Raw genomic sequence first — 19,456 nt, 5'->3', positions numbered from 1 at the left:
GAATGATTTCATCAGATTTGCAGATCACACAAAGTTGCAAGGGATGGCTAAGATATTAGATAGCTGGGTCAAGATCCTAAAAGATCTTAACAGGCTAGTTTTGATAAAATGCAAATTAGTAAGGAAACATGTAAAGTCAAAAATCTAAATGTATAATTCAATTATACTTATGTATAGAATGGACAAAATAATAATTTCACTGGGTAAGTTTTGAGTATTTTAGTATATAGAAAGTTGGCAAGATGATAAAACAGTCAAAGGGACAAGATTACTTAAAAAGAGATTTAGCATAAACAAAGCAAAGGGGTTGTAATGTGCATTTTGTGATGGTCCGGGCTAGCTCCTCTGATGGGGTTAAAATAAGTCCTTGTCAGGATAAGCAAAAGTCCTTGCCCCATGTTGTGGGCGCCAAATTGGAAAGGTCTGGTTGTCTCTAGGTTATCCTTCCAGGCTGCGGTCCCAATTCTGTCCCAGACTCTACTACTCTCCAGACCCAATGCTGCCCTCGAAGAGATTGTAGTGATTGTAGTGAGAACTCAACCGGGCTTGGGGAAATACTTCAACCAATGAACTTGCTCCTTTTAAAGGTTGTGTAAACTCCTTTTTAAAGGTGTAAACTCCTTTAAATATGTAAACTCCTCCTCAGAAGTTCAAAGGTGTAAACTCCCCCTAAAGGCCAGAACTAAAGGTGTGAATTCTGAGCTAGAGAATTGCCCAGACAACCTGAGTTCTCACCTTGTAATATATGATATATGAATTAGTGTGCTCCATTCTGGCTACCCATTTTTATTTTATTTGTGAGAGAAACAATATTATTAGTTTTTAATTTAGTATAATTTATTAGAAGTCATTTGTGTTAACCTATTACTCTATTATAATTACTGTTTTAATTACAACCATGGATGTAATAAATCCAGCTGGCTAACTAGCTGACAGAAGTCAATTTTTAAAATTTCATTGTGAGCATTTGTATCTCAGAAAATGGCAAACATACAAATCAGGGCTTTCAAATTAAACTTAAAAGTGTATTATGCATACTTTTTTTGGACAGCCAGTTGTTAAACATTTAACATACCCCTGATAATATCCTATTTTTTGATATAGATAGATGGATATAGATACATTTGGTCTATGCACCAGAGATGAACAAAAATAACCAATATCTTATCCAAGATTGACATGAAATGCCATGTTTGACAACAAACTTTTCCATCTCTGCAAAGAAATGAGCTAATGGAATTCTCATATCTCCTCTGTAGAATTCTTCCCACAATAATTTCACAAGCTTTCAGTCACAATATTTTGCTACTGTTAGTTTTTTTTTTTTTTTCCATTTGAATTGTTTAGTCATTATGTGAATTTTTCCAGGTTCTTTTTACCTCCCTTGGCATCAGTTCCTATAACCTTCTCATGATGATCTGCATTCATAATGTTCATTTTTAAAAATGTACTTTAATCAATTTATAACATTCATATAAAATAAGTTGTTTAGCTAGTCTACAATTGATGAGCTTCTATCTACTTTATTTCCAGTTTTTTAATTACTATAAATATGTCACAATAAATATTTTTCAATATTTGGGATGTTTCCTTTTATCACTGACTTCCTTGGAGCTATGTGCCAAGAAATAGGTTTATGACTCAAAGGAAATGAATATTTTAGTCATTTTGTTAGCATATTTCCAAATTGCTTTCCAGAATAGTTGGACCAATTCACAGTTCCAAAGAAAGATTGTTATTTATCATTTATTTATATTATCTGAATTTAATTTTATATGACTAGAATTTGTTTCAACTGAGAATGACACTTTGATCTCACAAATTTTGGGTTTCCCCAAGTTCTGGATCCTTCCAAAACTTTCTTGCCTTGAGTTATCACACTCAGGTATTATTTTTGGCCCACCCAAGTTTGTGTTTTGGAGTTTTCTTGTGTTTTGCCTTCATCCAAATTGTATTGAATGTTTATTATTTATATCTATCGCTATCTTTCTTGCTTTGAAGTCACTCTCTCAGCAATACATACAGTTCAGGTAAGAGCACCATTGACTAAATCCTATACAATGTAAACCTCCCAGAACCTGGAGGAAAGCATTCATTTCTGGCTCTCTCTTTTTTATTAAATGACCCAATCATTTTATTTACAAAACTCTTTCAAATTCTGAGATTTGTTTTTATGAACAACTATCTCTTTGTTAACATATTTTCAAGTTGTTTTCCTGAATGGTTGAGCCAATTTACAATTCTACTAATGCTGTATTAGTGTGCTAAACTTTCCATAATCCATTTAATATTGACTTCTTTTAGCTCTTGTCATCTTTGTCAATTTGCTAAGTATGAATTGAAACCTCAGAGTTGCATGGATTTGCATTCCTCTTATTATTAGTGATTGGGTCAGTTTTTAATCTGGTAAGAAAATGAAACTAATTTCTTGTTTGTCCCAATGAGTATCCTTTTTCTGACTGTCCTAAATTTTCCTCTTTAATCCCTGCCGTAATTCCTGTTCATGTATTTATTTCCCAAGAGTTTCAATGCAAAAGCTTTTCAAATAGTTAGCGTTATCAGTCACATTAGATAGAGATATTGGAAAAATAGCCAGCACCTATTCCTACAGATTTTGTTCCAAGGAGGTCACAATGGATCACTTCGCAAATAGTGGAATAAAGTGGCTATGTCAAGGGACATAGTTTACTATCCCCAAAAGAGGAAAAGCATTACAAGCAGAAGAGAATGTATGTATTGTAATAAGATATAATAGAGAGAATGCTGAACTTGAAGTCAGGAGGAACCTAAATTCAGTTCCCATATCTGATACCTAATCAAATTACTTCTGAGCCTTAGTTTCTTTATCTGTAAAATGGAGCCAATACTACTTAAGAGTAAATTTGTCATAGGTTAGATGTAAAGTTTCAAATGAGGTAATGCTATGGAAAGCATTTTGTAAAATTTAAAACACCATATTAATGTCAATTATTATTACAGAGAGTATTCTGAAACAGAGATTTAATTGAATTCCTGCCTTGAGTTGCCAGTGGGAATTCAACTATTGACTCTGCTTATAAAAAGAAACTCTGTTTAAATTATAAAACTGCTTGGGACAGCCATAATGAACAGATTCAACCCTGCAAATGGACAAAGGTCACTGTTATCCTACACCCTCTAGCTGAGAATAACGTGATCCAAGGGTGGGAAGCATGAATATTAGGCAATGAATAAAGTAAAATCACTCTCTTAGGAAAATTGTATTCACTAATGGAGTTAGAAAGAATCCTGCCAGAATGAATAACTAAAATGCTTATCTTGGATTAACAGGCATAGTGGTGCAGTACCATGACCCCATTCTGTCCATATGCTGGCATGACAACAGTTTTCACAAGATACTGGCAGAGAAAAACGTTTACAAATGTACATCCCTTTTGCTATAAGAAAGAAACAAGGCAAAGATCACATAATATTAAATTTAGTATTGAGAGGCCATTTAATCTAACCCAACCATGGAACAGGAAACCTATATATATTTCCTCATAAGTGGTCAAACATCCTCAACTTGAAGACATCCAGTGAAAAAGCATTTACTATTTTTCCAAGACATCCCATTTTAATTTGAACCAATTCTAGATGTTGGGAACTTTTTTTCACACCAAGCCAAATTTTCCTTTCCTGTTACTGTCACAAATTAGTCTTTCCTCTGCCACCCAGGCCCAAATAAAACAAGTGTGTACTATCTTTGCTATAAAAATAATAATGAAGCTTCATTTTTATAAGGAAGTTTGCTTCCAAGTAATTCACTTTTTTCCATATTATCTCACTTTTCCTCAAAACATTCTCAAAGGATAGTGAGAAAGTTTAATCATTTTAATATATGGCTATGAAATGCATCAGTTCTCTTAATGCTTCCCCAAATAGATAGAATTCCCACAGAAGTCCTCTAAGACTATTAGATGTTTTGGTGTCACATTTAATTTTGAAGGAATTGTTTTCCCTTGACCAATTTTGAGTTAGCTTACCTCATAGAAAGAACTGCTTTTTGTAAAAGAAACATTCTGTTAGTTCTCTATTTAAAATATTGGTCTGTCCTAAAACTGAAAGCATCAAATTCTCATTTGGAAATCCCAGTGACAGCACTTCCAGTTGACAAATTATAAGTGATAGCTGTTTTCCTAGCTATGATAACAACAACTCTGTGCAATTCAATCTGAAAAAAAAACCCAAAAACCTTCCTGTTACCCATAATACCTTTGTCATATTCTTGACTTGAAGAAGGGGAATGATACGACCTACATGCAAATTTGTCTGATCACATGATTCTGGATTTAAAAGGAAAACTCAACAAATGTTCCCAAATACATGAGAATTTGTCTTATCACCTCCCTAAGATATTTTGTTCCATGGAAATAAAAAACTAATATAAAAATGTATTAGTGAAACACCAATACTTATTGCTTTCAAAGAAGTTATCTATTGACTTATCTCCCTGATTAAAATGGGATTTATTTACTTAATGAATTATATCATTTGTCTTCTAAGCTATACAATTGCTGGACATTCCAGCACTAAAAGAACAAGTCATTTTTCATATCTCTCTTCAAATAATAATGAAGTAGATATATCTTACAATTAATCCACATCATTCACAGGCTTAAAGAGCCTATTTGGAACTGCAAGGAATCAGAGTGATCAACCAGTCCAATGCTCTTGTGGTGTTACTATGCCTGATATAGGACATGTCTTCATCCTACTTTCTGTATATCAGTATGGGGCCTGACTTAAGTCATTTCATTTTCCCATCAATCCCACCTCAATCAAAATATTTCTGTTCTATATGTTATCCCTTAAGGATCCTTCCAGACAACTGGTTAACTAATCTGAGTAATTGATTCATGTAAGTCAATGGTTAATGTGTCATTCTTTCCAAATAGCATATTACATTCCAAAATGAATTACATCCATTCAATGTCTTGTCTCAAAGCAATGAATAATGCTAGAATTATAGGTACTATGGCCGGCTAGTGGAGGAGTTACTGTGGGCAGGAATGCCTTTCTGGCATCCTTCAAATTACACTTTAGTAAGAGGTTGCCTGTTCTAGAAGCTCAAAACACAACCCTAAATAGAAACTTAGACTCATCTATCTCTCCAATTCATCTCAACTTTTACCCTACTATCAGTAATCTTAGGTTTTGTTTTGTCTTTCAAGAAGAATATGCAATGCAATCTCTTCTGTGTAAATAAACACTCAACATTGCCATATAAACATTAGATATCTGAGATAAAGCATTTCATATATTTTACTTACAGTTTCTAGATATTAGTTGTTTGTCCATGAATATAACTTAATCCAATAAGCATGTAATAAGTGCTTACCAAACATAGATAATATAAATATTAAATAGTACAACCCTCAGGAGCTTACAATCTAGTAAGGAGCTAGCATTCTAATGAGGAGAAATGCAACCTCTACATAATTAACTATAATACAAGGCACAGTGTGATAAGTAAAAAGAAGGTCCAGACAAAGTGGTATGAAAAGAAGAAAGAAAATTTTGATTTCCCCTGGAGAAATGATGGAAGACTTTATATGACTTTAAAAGTCAACGGACAAGATTAAACTAAAATATTTTAATTTCATTGGAAATTATTTTAGGGAGAGATAATATACAAGCAGAATAAATCTGGTAGTTACCAGAGTAAGCTAACTAAAGCTTTAAGACTTATCTGTGTATCTGTCTATCTATCTTTCTGCTTATAGTTTTTTTGTTTTTGTTTTTGTTTTTTAAGTTTTACCTTTTATTTCCACAATACACCTCTTCCCAGCTTTGACATCCTCATCAAGCTGCCCACTCTTTGGCCATTATCCTTCTCTCCAATCACTATGACCTTGGACTCTGACATAGGTCTGATGGCTCTGATAGGTAAGGTAGGCACTTACCTTGCCAAATATCAGGTTTCCTAGTCATTTACTAGTCATTCCACATCATTAGCCTACTCTCCAGCCCCATTTTATGTCTTGTCTTTTCTCACCAGACTATATCCTCCTTGGAGTACCAGGGATTATCTCACTATCTTGAATATATAAATTCCCAGCACTTACTACAGTACTTGATACTATCCATCTATCCATCCATCTGTCTATCTACTGTCTGTCTGTCTATCTATCTATCTATCTATTTATAGATTTTTTTCTTGTCTATCTAATTTCTTAAGTGCTCCAAAAATTGAAATGGGCTACTTCAGGAGAGAGTATGTTCTTTCTAATTGGAGATCTTCAAGTAAAGGCTAACTGATCATTTTTTTCAGAAACAGAGAGAGGATTTTCAGTCAGGGAGTCCTCAATCCAGTTGGACTATAAGGCCCCTTGAGATGGCCTTCAACTTTCAGATTCTGTGAGTTTGTAAAATACATAGAAGATTAAAGTGCTATGAGAACCTGTAGGAAGGAATGTACAATCAGAAAAAGATTTTCAGGGTTAGGTTAACCTTATCCCTAATCTCAAACCTCCTTGCTGTCATCTCATATGCACTCCATCTTTTTCCCAAGTGTCAGAAGAAGTGTCTTTCTCCTTGCAAGGATAACATTTCTATATAATAATAACTAAAATTTATCAAGTGCTTTAAAGTTTGCAAAGAATTGTCCAAATAGTATGTCCACAACAATCCTGACAGGTGGGTGCTATTATTAAATCTAAGTTTACAGATGAGAAAACTGAGGTTAGAAGAAGTTTAGTGACTTACACAGGGTCACACAGCTAGTATCTGGAACAAGATTTTAACCAAGGTCTTCCTGACTCCAAATCCAATACTTTGCACACCACACCATAAGTACAGGATTTCATCCTTCCTATCTTTTTTTTTTAGCAGATTACATCCTCAGTCATCCTGTGTCTCAAATCTTCAACCTCTCCTATTTACTTATCTTTTTTCTGCTGCCTTAATAAATACTTCCCCTCTTCTTAAAAATTAACTTCACCATTCCATCAAGTGTTAAATCTCCTCTTCATTTCTAAGCCAAAGTTCTAGGGAAAAAAACAAAACAAAACAAAACAACTTTACCCATTGTCTTCAGTTCCTTTGCCTTCAGTCCTCAACCTTTTCTTTTGATGTGACTTCTAATTTCACCATTCAACTGAAACTGTTCTGTCCCATGTTGCCAAAGATCTCTCTCTCTCTCTCTCTCTCTCTCTCTCTCTCTCTCTCTCTCTTTAGTATTTTAATAGTTTTTATTTATGCATGGGTAATTTTACAGCATTGACAATTGCCAAACCTTTTGTTCTAATTTTTCCCCTCCTTCCCCCCCATCCAGATGGCAGGTTGACCAATACATGTTAAATATGTTAAGAGTATAAATTAAATACAATATATGTATACATGTCCAAACAGTTGTTTTGCTGTACAAAAAGAATCGGACTTTGAAACAGTGTACAATTAGCCTGTGAAGGAAATCCAAAATGCAGGTGGACAAAATTAGAGGGATTAGGAATTCTATGTAGTAGTTCATAGTCATCTCCCAGAGTTCTTTTACTGAGTGTAGCTGGTTCAGTTCTGCCAAAGATCTCTTAATTGAGAATCTTAATGGTCTTTATTAAGTCTTCATCCTTCTGAACATATCTGCTATATTTGCAATTACTAACTTTCCTTTCCTCCTATAACACTTTCTTCTCTCTCTCTCTCTCTCTCTCTCTCTCTCTCTCTCTCTCTCTCTCTCTCTCTTTTGGGGGGGAAACACTAGAATCTCCTAATTTCCTTACTTCTCTGACTACTTGATCCTTTTTAGTCTCTTTTGTTGGCTTACCATACAAATTACAACTTCTAAGTATGAGTCTTCTCCATGATTCTATACCAGTCCCTGTTATCCCTTTTTCCTCTCTCTCTGTTTCACTTTCCTTCTACTTTCCTCCCTTTTTTCTATCTTTCTCCCTTCCTCTTCATCTCTCTATCTGTGTCACTATCTTCTCTGTGTGTCTGTTTCCATCTCTGTTTCTATCAGTATCTTACTCTTCTAATTTTACCAGCAAGTTCCAATAGCACTCATTGCTGATACTACCATAGCTTCTATCTCTGCCTACAGCATAATAATTTCTTCCAGAAGACCCAATTTCAAGAACAAAGGAAAACAAAAGTGAAAAGAAGAGCACATCATACGGATACCGTCATTTTGTCTTTTATCATATCATGTTGGCTTCAAGACTTACTGCTATCACCACTAATGAAGAGGAAATTAGAACAATAGTTAGGAGCTACTTTGCTCAACTTTATGCCGATAAATTCGATAACTTAAATGAAATGGAAGAATACCTTCAAAAATATAGCTTGCCCAGATTAACAGAAGAAGAAGTAAGTAGTCTAAATAGTCCCATCTCAGAAAAAGAAATAGACCAAGCTATTAACCAACTTCCTAAGAAAAAGTCCCCAGGACCAGATGGATTTACAGGTGAATTCTACCAAACATTTAAAGAACAACTAACTCCAATGCTATGTAAACTATTTGGAAAAATAGGGATTGAAGGAGTCCTACCAAATTCCTTCTATGACACAGACATGGTACTGATACCTAAACCAGGTAGATCGAAAACTGAGAAAGAAAACTATAGACCAATTTCCTTAATGAATATTGATGCTAAAATCTTAAATAAGATATTAGCAAATAGACTTCAGAAAATCATCCCCAGGATAATACACTATGACCAAGTGGGATTTATACCAGGAATGCAGGGCTGGTTTAATATTAGGAAAACTATTAGTATAATTGACCATATTAATAATCAAATTAATAAAAACCATATGATCATCTCAATAGATGCAGAAAAGGCATTTGATAAAATCCAACATCCATTCCTACTAAAAACGCTTGAGAGTATAGGAATAAATGGACTATTCCTTAAAATAATAAGGAGCATATATTTAAAACCTTCAGTAAACATCATATGTAATGGTGATAAACTAGAACCTTTCCCTGTAAGATCAGGAGTGAAACAAGGTTGCCCACTATCACCATTACTATTTAATATAGTACTAGAAACTCTAGCCTTGGCAATAAGAGCCGAGAAAGAGATCCAAGGAATTAGAGTAGGAAATGAAGAAATCAAATTGTCACTTTTCGCAGATGACATGATGGTATACTTAGAGAACCCCAAAGAATCTGCTAAAAAGCTATTAGAAATAATTCAGAATTTTAGCAAAGTCGCAGGATACAAAATAAATCCACATAAATCCTCAGGATTTTTATACATTACCAACACAATCCAACAGCAAGAGATACAAAGAGAAATTCCATTCAAAATAACAGTCGATAGTATCAAATATTTGGGAATATATCTACCAAAGGAGAGTCAGGAATTATATGAGCAAAATTACAAAACACTTGCCACAAAAATAAAGTCAGATTTAAATAATTGGAAAGACATTCAATGTTCTTGGATAAGCCGAGCGAATATAATAAAGATGACAATACTCCCCAAACTAATCTATTTATTTAGTGCTATACCAATCAGACTCCCAAGAAACTATTTTAATGACCTAGAAAAAATAACAACAAAATTCATATGGAAGAATAAAAGGTCGAGAATTGCAAGGGAACTAATGAAAAAAAAGTCAGAGGAAGGTGGTCTAAGTGTACCTGATTTAAAGCTATATTATAAAGCAACAGTCACCAAAACCATTTGGTATTGGCTAAGAAATAGACTAGTTGATCAGTGGCATAGGTTAGGTTCACAGGACAAGATAGTGAATAAAAATAGCAATCTAATCTTTGACAAACCCAAAGATCCCAAATTTTGGGATAAGAATTCATTATTTGACAAAAACTGCTGGGAAAACTGGAAATTAGTATGGCAGAAACTAGGCATGGACCCACATTTAACACCACATACTAAGATTAGATCAAAATGGGTCCAAGATTTAGGCATAAAGAACGAAATCATAAATAAATTGGAGGAACATGGGATGGTTTACCTCTCAGACTTGTGGAGGAGGAAGGAGTTTGTGTCCAAGGGAGAACTAGAGACCATTATTGATCACAAAATAGAACATTTTGATTACACCAAATTAAAAAGTTTCTGCACAAACAAAACTAATGCAAACAAGATTAGAAGGGAAGTAACAAATTGGGAAAACATTTTTACAGTTAAAGGTTCTGATAAAGGCCTCATCTCCAAAATATACAGAGAATTGACTTTAATTTATAAGAAACCAAGCCATTCTCCAATTGATAAATGGTCAAAGGATATGAACAGACAATTTTCAGATGATGAAATTAAAACTATTTCCACTCATATGAAAGAGTGTTCCAAATCACTATTGATCAGAGAAATGCAAATTAAGACAACTCTGAGGTATCATTACACACCTGTCAGATTGGCTAAGATGACAGGAACAAATAACGATAAATGTTGGAGGGGCTGTGGGAAAACTGGGACACTGATGCATTGTTGGTGGAGTTGTGAAAGAATTCAACCATTCTGGAGAGCAATCTGGAATTATGCCCAAAAAGTTATCAAAATGTGCATACCCTTTGACCCAGCCATACTACTACTGGGCTTATACCCCAAGGAACTACTAGAGAAGGGAAAGGGTCCTGTATGTGCCAAAATGTTTGTGGCAGCCCTTTTCATAGTGGCTAGAAGCTGGAAAATGAATGTATGTCCATCAATTGGAGAATGGTTGGGTAAACTATGGTATATGAATGTTATGGAATATTATTGTTCTATAAGAAATGACCAACAGGAGAAATACAGAGAGGCTTGGAGAGACTTACATCAACTGATGCTGAGTGAAACGAGCAGAACCAGAAGATCATTATACACTTCAACAATGATACTGTACGAGGATGTATGCTGATGGAAGTGGATTTCTTCAACATAGAGAAGAGCTAATCCAATTCCAATTGATTAATGATGGACAGAAACAGCTACATCCAGAAAAGGAACACTGGGAAATGAATGTAAACTGTTATTTTTACCTTCTGAATCCAATTCTTCCTGTGCAACAAAAAATTCGGTTCTACACACATATATTGTATCTAAATTATACTGTAATATATTTAACATATATAGGACTGCTTGCCATCTGGGGGAGGGGGTTGGGGGAGGAAGGGAAAAAATCTGAATAGAAGTAAGTGCAAGGGATAATGTTGTAAAAAATTACCCATGCATATGTACTGTCAAAAAATGTTATAATTATAAAATAAAATAAAAAATTAAAAAAAAAAAAAAAAACTGAAAAAAAAAAAAAAGACTTACTGCTAAAAAGATGATCTCAATCCAGATGAGTGGGGACAAGTAATCTATTCTCTCTTTCTTTCTCTCTCTCTCTCTCTCTCTCTCTCTCTCTCTCTCTCTCTCTCTCTCTCTTCTCTCTAATTCTTAAATTTTAATTCATGTTTTTTTTTTTTTAACATTTTGGTAATTATTATTCAATATAATCCTATGCATTTTATTTTATCCATTTAAAAACATTTTAAGAATTGATACAATGCTTTCAACAAAGGGCTAAAAAGGGTACATAAGCATTTTAAACTTACAACTTATTAGATTTCCTGAGACAGAGTTGCCTCCTCTTTGAGGAAGATTTCTTATGATTGGGATAGATATCCTCTAACTTATCAATGGGTTTTAGGCTTCTCAGTTATTCTCAAACTGACTTAGCTTGTGTGGCTTGATGGTTTTACTAGGGTGTGGCCACTGCTTATGCCACCGCTTCTTGGAGCCAAGTGGACATCAAAAATAGATGAACAACCCTGAAACACAACAAAGTTATTAGTGTAAGGGCCCTTTAAATGGGCGGACACAGTGCATCGGGAGATTGAGGCCCAGAAGTAATTTCTGTGGATATTAGGACTGCCCTTGGGCGGGATCCTGGCCATATTGAGATAGTTTCCTAATGGGTGACTCTCTCGCTGATTGGCTGTGTGTGTGACCTCACAGGCCCTATGTAAGCCCACTGCAGGCAGCAACCGCCCTCTTTAACCTGGTGCTCTTCACTCTGGCTCCCTAGCCTGGGTGGCCAAGCCAAGATGGGTAGCCAAAAGAGGTAAGGGTTTTGGTAGTGAACACATGGGTCTTCTGACCAGGTGTTCACCAGGGAACCAACAAGTCAGGGCATCAGTTAGGGCATTATGTGAGTAGGTATAATAAAGGCTTTTAAGATTACATGTGGTTGTTCTTGAGTGCGCTACCGGTCACTAAGCTATAGATTCAAGAGATTGTGGCCAGAGACCTTAGAAGGCCTCAGAGGAGGCGAGCCGGGTAGAGCTCACACTGCAAAGGACAGTGGTCAAAGGTACTCTGGTGGGTCTAGGACAGACTAGTAATTGTAACTGCCAGGAGAGCACGTTACAAATGGCGCTCAACGTGGTGAACGCATCAGGAATTATCAGGTTTTGAAAATATTTAATATTCAGAATTAAGATTCTGAAAGATCCGGTAGAAACGCCACTTAAGAGGGAAGACAGAGAAGCAATATGGACCCAGGTAACTCTGGGATCAGACTCAAGGACACAGCTGAACATAATGCTTATATCAAGAGGTTAAAGAGCCAGATGGAAGATCTTTTAACAAAGATCACCACTGAAGAACAGCAGGAAGCTTGTAATCAAGCTCCCAGAAGGCTATCCCCACACCCATTAAATATAGCTCGGAGAGGGAGCAACCTAGAGCTAGTGCGTATGTATGACAGTATAGAGTATAAAATGCCACAGCAAGAGTTGCTGGAATTGCAGGTTAAACTACAGATGGAGATAGAGAAAGAAGAAAAAGCTAGGTTACTACAGATAGAACAGGAAGAGTTCAAACCAGTGGCTGAAACTAAGGAAGGAAATAAACGAACCACATGGATTTCAGTTGTAGAAATTCTTCTTAGCATTTTGTTGGTTTACCTCCTGCATTGTTGTTTTAAGGAATTTATTGATTACTCTTCCATTGAGAAGAAGTTTAGTTCTTTTTATGTGCAAAGCTCAGGTTTGATTTTAAATCAGCCTTTGGGGGATTTTCCAATTCTTCTTCCCTCTGCCTCACCTTCTTGGGCCAAGGGAGAAGGGGGAGGAGGAAAAGGAAGGGCGATAATACCATCTGCACTGCCCATTAATCCATTCAAAACTCCTGTGTCTTCATTTCAAAAGACAGGAGTAGGCTTTATGCCCCAAGGCAAAAAGGAATTGTGGGGTATTGAGTATAATCAGAAAAGTTTTAAAAATACAGTTCAGTTAATTTCTAAGAAACCTTACAGGGATAAGACCTTGCAGTTAGAGAGAGTGGAATTTTATACTTGTAAAACTGCTAGGATAGTCTTTGGAGAGTTGGAACTCCTCTTTTCTTACCTCGTGGATTTTCCACTTCCACAGGTGAGCTTGATTTCCCAACCCCCTACGGGTACTTATAAAACAGTGTTTATGTCTAGAATGGGTTGGAAAATTGCTGTTTTAATCACTAGAATAAATAGACAGTGTGTGATCTTTGACCCAGGAGGAAAAGTAATATCAGATTTATTGATTCACACTCCTGGAGTACAATTCGGTATCAGAAACTCAAACTTTGATTTTTAGGCAAAAGAATTCAGGGATATAGCCGAGTGTTCTTTTTTCATTAACTGTATGAGTGGATGTTTTAAGACCAATGGACACTATGGCCTCATTCCAATCTGGAGAAGCAGCTAGACATGTGATCAACCATTTTTCTATTGTAGAAATTTCACATGCATTTAAGACAGTTTATGGATTGGCTTACAAATACTTTGCCTTTAGGTGTTTTTGCATTGAATTTGACTTTGCCCATTCCATTGGCATTTCTTATAATCCTATTAGTAAAGTCATTACTGCAGACTATCCCCAAGATCTTCTCTTCTAAACAAGAGAAGGGAATTTTGGGATATGTGATTGCTTACAATTTTTAAATTTTGATTTTACATTTTTAAACATTTTTGATTTTACATCTTCAAAGTATTTTGATTTTACATTTTAAAGTTATTTTGGTTTTATATTTTTAATCTATTTTGGTTTTACACTTTTAAATTATTTTGGTTTTACATTTTTAAATTCTTTGCCTTTTACCTTAGCAATGCACTTCGGGCATACACAGAAAGTGCAGCTAAGTGACAGACTTACTAACTTTTGTCTGACTTTTGTTAATCTTTTTGACAACAACTTTGTTTCCACTGTGATGTGGAAAGGCCTGGATGGCATTTGGAAAGGCCCAAGTTGGACCCCGAGTACATTCCTTCCTAGGTGCAGATCCAGCAGTAGAGTTCATCCCCACCAGAGACTTTTGTAACCTGGGGATCCAAGAGAAGGACCAGACAACAGTCCAGAGAGACCAGCCAGAAGTCCGCAGCCCTCCAGACATGATGGCAGCAATGCCCCTCCTGACCATGACACCAGAGACAGCAGACACAGTTCCAGTGTTGCAGCTGAAATGGACTGTTTTGGGTGATATGCAATATAAAGACTGTAAATGGACAATGGGCCTGCTTGCTTCTCCCGTGGCTACTTGCCATATGGTGGCCTGGGAAGAGGCTTTGCCCTATGCTTTCTATTGAAGGACTATGCTTTTAAATTAGTGGGTGAAAAACCAACACACCCACCTGCCATTGTTATTGAGACAATGTTACTGGACATGACTTTGCTTATGTGCACCTGTGAAACTAGAATTGTTCTAGAATTGTGAAAAGTGCAATAGAGAATTGTGATAAGCTAGAATTGCTCTAGAATTGTGAAAAGTGCAATAGAGAATTGTGATAAGCTAGAATTGTTCTAGAATTGTGAAAAGTGCAATAGAGAATTGTGATAAGCTAGAATTGTTCTAGAATTGTGAAAAGTGCAATAGAGAATTGTGATAAACTAGAATTGTTCTAGGATTGTGACAAGTGCAATTCAGAATTGTGATAAGCTAGAATTGTTCTAGGAGTGTGAAAAGTGCAACAGAAAATTGTAAGAAACTAGAATTGGTCTAGAACTGTGATAAATGTAACTAGAATTGTGACAACCTACCTACTGATATTTGTTAACTAGAATTGTGATGTTTTACCTTGTTGACTTCCCACCTCAGTGTTGACATCCTACCTCATTGGCATCCAATCTCTTTGGCCTATTATCTCGAGTATGACTTTGATGAATGGGTTGAACACTTGGGCCACTGTTGAGCCTAGTTCTCATTGTCATACTTCTGTTTACTGATCTGCTGCTTTGTACCTCCTTGGGCATAACACTGTCATCTCATGGATCAAGTGAACTATAGCTGGTGCTAAAAGTTTAGCTTGGTGAGATGTGCGGTTCCCGCAAAACAAGAGAAAGGGAATTGTAAGGGCCCTTTAAATGGGCGGACACAGTGCATCGGGAGATTGAGGCCCAGAAGTAATTTCTGTGGATATTAGGACTGCCCTTGGGCGGGATCCTGGCCATATTGAGATAGTTTCCTAATGGGTGACTCTCTCGCTGATTGGCTGTGTGTGTGACCTCACAGGCCCTATGTAAGCCCACTGCAGGCAGCAACCGCCCTCTTTAACCTGGTGCTCTTCACTCTGGCTCCCTAGCCTGGGTGGCCAAGCCAAGATGGGTAGCCAAAAGAGGTAAGGGTTTTGGTAGTGAACACATGGGTCTTCTGACCAGGTGTTCACCAGGGAACCAACAAGTCAGGGCATCAGTTAGGGCATTATGTGAGTAGGTATAATAAAGGCTTTTAAGATTACATGTGGTTGTTCTTGAGTGCGCTACCGGTCACTAAGCTATAGATTCAAGAGATTGTGGCCAGAGACCTTAGAAGGCCTCAGAGGAGGCGAGCCGGGTAGAGCTCACACTGCAAAGGACAGTGGTCAAAGGTACTCTGGTGGGTCTAGGACAGACTAGTAATTGTAACTGCCAGGAGAGCACGTTACATATTAGTCCTCCCTGAACACCTTTTTACACCCCTGCAGAGCCTAATAGACACTAAGAGCTTAATAAATACTTATTTTTATTGATGGACTTGAGACAGTTGTACTTGAAATTTAAAGGAGAGAAGGGATTTTAATATATGGAAATGGAATGCAGAAATTTTCTCAAAATCTGGGGAATAGTAAGAATAAAAAGGGGCAAGGAAAAACAGGATGAGAATGGAAAAAATTAAGCAAATTAATGAAGTTTGACTAAATGTAGCTGGAAGGATAAGTAGAAGGCTAGAGTCAAATAGTGAAAAGTTTTTAATATAGAGATAAGGAGTTTAAATAATAGGAGATCATTGAACTTTTTTTTTTCACATAAGGGCAGCGAATTAACAAAACTATTTGGTTGATAGATTAAAGAGAAAAAGTGATTAGAAGCAAAATGATCAATTAGGAAGCTATTGTAAAAATCCAAGTAAGAAGTGAAGAGAGTCTATACTAGGGCAGTTTCAAGTTGGAATATAAATTATCTCTAGATCCAATAGTTATTGAAGAAATAGAAAAGGCTTATTAAATAATCTGATGTGGAAATATGATGGAAAAGAAAAAAAAAGTTGGTTCTAAAATTGACTATGTCATTAAAGAGAAAGAAGCTTTTGTTGGGCACATGATGTGATCAATTTCTTAGACAATGAGTTTAAGATGATGATGGGACATTTTTGTGGATATGTTTAAAAGAAAGTTGGAAATGAAAGGCAAAACTGGAACTCAGTAGAGGGGCTAGATTAGGGGAAAAAGTTTGTCAGCCATCCATATAGAAGTGATAATTGAAGCCATAGCAGTGGATGATATCATTAACAGAGTGAATGTTACTGCATATGAAAAGAGGGCCAAGGATAAAGTGTTTGGGAGATGAATACATTTAGTGGAAGAAAAAAGCAATAAGGAAGGATATCAAGGAGGACTTATTAATACAAAGGAGAAAAAAAAGAATATCACGACATGAATTGGCTAAAAGTGCCAGATGATTCATAGAAGTCAAAGGAGAACGATTTTTTAAAAATTCATTGAACTTGTTGATAAGGAATTGATTAGTGATTTGGCAGAGACATCAATGTGTGTTATATTATAAACTCAACTAATCAAGTGGTCTTTGATCCATGCAAGAAAATTATTCAAGATTCCTTTAAAGATATAACAACAGAGAACTTTATTCAAGAATTCTCTGATAATATCAGGCACAGCATAAAACAGGGAGATGGAGGTTTGCCAAAGGTATTCATCACTATCTTAGAGAAAAATAAGCCCAGGATCCAAGTTGAAGCCATGTTCTCTATCATATATGATGTCATTGATGTCCTATGGTTGCTTCTGTTTGTAGATGATCAAGCCTCAGAACAGTATCCTATATGTATAAATTAAAAGTGTTTAAAAGTGAGTCTTCCTCTTACATTTTCTCTTGTTCTATTTTTGAGTTCTTAGAGTCTTCTATAATATCCTTCACTAAAGTAGTCCTGTGAAAAAAGAAAAATACTAAATTGGATTCAGAAGGCCTGGGTTATGGATTTTTTGTCCTTGAACAAGTGATTTAATCTCTCAGGCTTCAGTTTCTTACTTTGTAAAGTTAAGGCATTTGACTAGATAGCTTCTAAATTCTCTTACAAATCTAAATTCAGTGTAAAGAATTACAGAAAAAGAGGAAAGACAGGAAAACAAAATTAGGTAAAAAAAAAAAGGAGAAGAGGAAAAATACTTTAGAAACTTATTTGAACTTTCCTTGTTATTACACATATTAATACACAGAATGAGAGAATAAATTAAATTACTGTACTTGAGTTTCAATATAGATGAATAGATTTCATATCAGGAGAAAAAAGGGTTTGAATCCTTGTTATTATATGACCGTAGCTGTATTACTTAACCTTTATCAATCTCAATTTTGTCACCTGCAAAATTATAATGTTTGGGCTAGCTCTCTGGAGGGCCTCAGGATCAGTCAGAGTCCAGATCAGTCAAAGTCCTTGGTTTTTAGAAGGAGAAGTGAAGGAAGTAGGCAAGCTGCCACAGCTTGCCCATGATGAATCCTGGACTATGGAATCTAGAGCCTGAATTCTCTCTCCTCCTCATCGTTTGGCAGAGTGACTCTGACTCTCTCCTTCAGCCTTCCAATCCTTCCCTACGGTTACATCACCACCATACATTCAGCAAGCACCAATGGTGAGGAGAGCCAACACATCACCATCTCATCTAAATATATGTATATATAACCATTATCTCACAATGAATAGGTAATTAACCTTAAGTGCTCTTCTGTCTGATTCAAGTACACCTTTTCAGAGTTTTAGCCCTCTACACAAAATAAAAGTAATAATAATATCTGTAGCTTTTACCTAAGTGGGTTGTTACAGTCTCAAATGTAGTAATGTAGGAAAATAATTTTGCAAAATATAAAGCACCAAATTAATGTCATACATGACAGATGATGAAAATGGGGATACATGTTAATTTCCAGCCAATCACTATAAATTAGCTAATATCTTAAAGGTCCTGATTAATCTTTTTCCTTGCAAATTTATTTCCTTAAGCAAAATAATTGGATGGTTTGTCCATCACAAATTCTATTGTTCATTTTTCTCATATTTTGTAACCATTCATTCATAATCTTGTATCATTTTCTCATAGTTTAGGAGTCTTCACTGCCCACTGTCCATTCAACCCTTAAATTAAATTATGTTTTTACCAGTAATATATATTCTCTCAATTACATTCTCTATGATTAATGAGATGTGTTTTTTCATGAACTCAACTGAATCATGAAATAATTTTCATGAAGAGTTCTTAGAAGAGATGTAATTATGGTTAAGTATTGGTCATTAGGACCCATAAGGAAAGGGATTGAATGAAAAGGCAACAGAAACATAACTTAATAAGTGACCATAAGTAGAAGTAAGACAGTGCATTGAAATGAAAACCAGTTCTTCCTTCTTTTTACTTATACAACCAAAGGAAGTAGAATTCAATTGAAGCAAGATGGAGTTAGGTTGGATGGAATTAAGCACTTGAATAGATTTCTGAGGGAAATTTCAAAATCTCTACTCTTGAATCCTAAAAATAGAATAATAGCCAACTTTCTTCCTAAATTGACTGGCTTACGAGCAATCTCAGCTGGAGATAAGGAGACATACTTCTTGTTGTTTTTTTTTTAAATAAAATCTTATATTTATAGCATAGATATTCCTCATTGCAGCCCTGGTTGCTGCCCCTTTGTGTAAACTCGTATAATAAAAAATAAAAATGGAAAATTTTCAACAATTTAAATCAACATATTACCAAAAAAACCGTTTGACATGACAGCTCTGAAAAGAAGCAGGAGCCAGTGACCTTTCAAGTTAATTCCTTGGAACAAAGTTTAGTCATTAAAGAGGCAACAAATTCATGTTTGGTAGTTAGACTTATACATGAAAAATTCTCCCTTTTTGTACTAACAAATCCCTATAATACAAAAATAGACCTCAAAAACATCCTAGAGAACTCCAACAAAAAACTACTGAAATCAAATCATTATCACCAACTTTACTCTGATAAATTTGACATTGAAAAGCTTAAGAACAATGTTTCA

General features: G+C 35.6%; 1 protein-coding gene and 1 long non-coding RNA gene across 3 annotated transcripts in view; one reads left to right on the top strand and one right to left on the bottom strand.

Moving 5' to 3' along the window:
- LOC141566278 (uncharacterized) overlaps positions 1 to 19,456 on the bottom strand; it is a 134,448-nt gene that overhangs the window by 85,256 nt on the left and 29,736 nt on the right. Inside the window, exon 4 of one of the 2 annotated variants that reach the window (XR_012489272.1) lies at positions 16,442 to 17,351. The exons of the other annotated variant lie outside the window; for it this stretch is intronic. This is a non-coding gene — a long non-coding RNA (uncharacterized LOC141566278). Of the gene's footprint in view, positions 1 to 16,441; positions 17,352 to 19,456 lie in introns of those variants that run through there. 2 annotated transcript variants of the gene reach the window in all.
- LOC141566277 (uncharacterized) lies at positions 1,711 to 14,169 on the top strand. The gene is made up of 2 exons (XM_074310620.1): positions 1,711 to 7,315; positions 11,749 to 14,169. The coding sequence occupies exon 2, from the start codon at positions 12,449 to 12,451 to the stop codon at positions 13,526 to 13,528; it is 1,080 nt and encodes a 359-aa protein (XP_074166721.1). The 5' UTR covers positions 1,711 to 7,315; positions 11,749 to 12,448; the 3' UTR covers positions 13,529 to 14,169.

This window comes from Sminthopsis crassicaudata, chromosome 4 (assembly GCF_048593235.1).
Source record: "Sminthopsis crassicaudata isolate SCR6 chromosome 4, ASM4859323v1, whole genome shotgun sequence".
Taxonomy (NCBI): Eukaryota; Metazoa; Chordata; class Mammalia; order Dasyuromorphia; family Dasyuridae; genus Sminthopsis; species Sminthopsis crassicaudata.
Note: the sequence above shows the minus strand (reverse complement) of the source record. Positions and strands in the feature narration are given on the sequence as shown.

What these genes read in the sequence shown, in the direction of transcription:
- LOC141566277 (XM_074310620.1), top strand. Translation starts at nt 12,449, where the DNA reads ATGGACCCAGGTAACTCTGGGATCAGACTCAAGGACACAGCTGAACAT.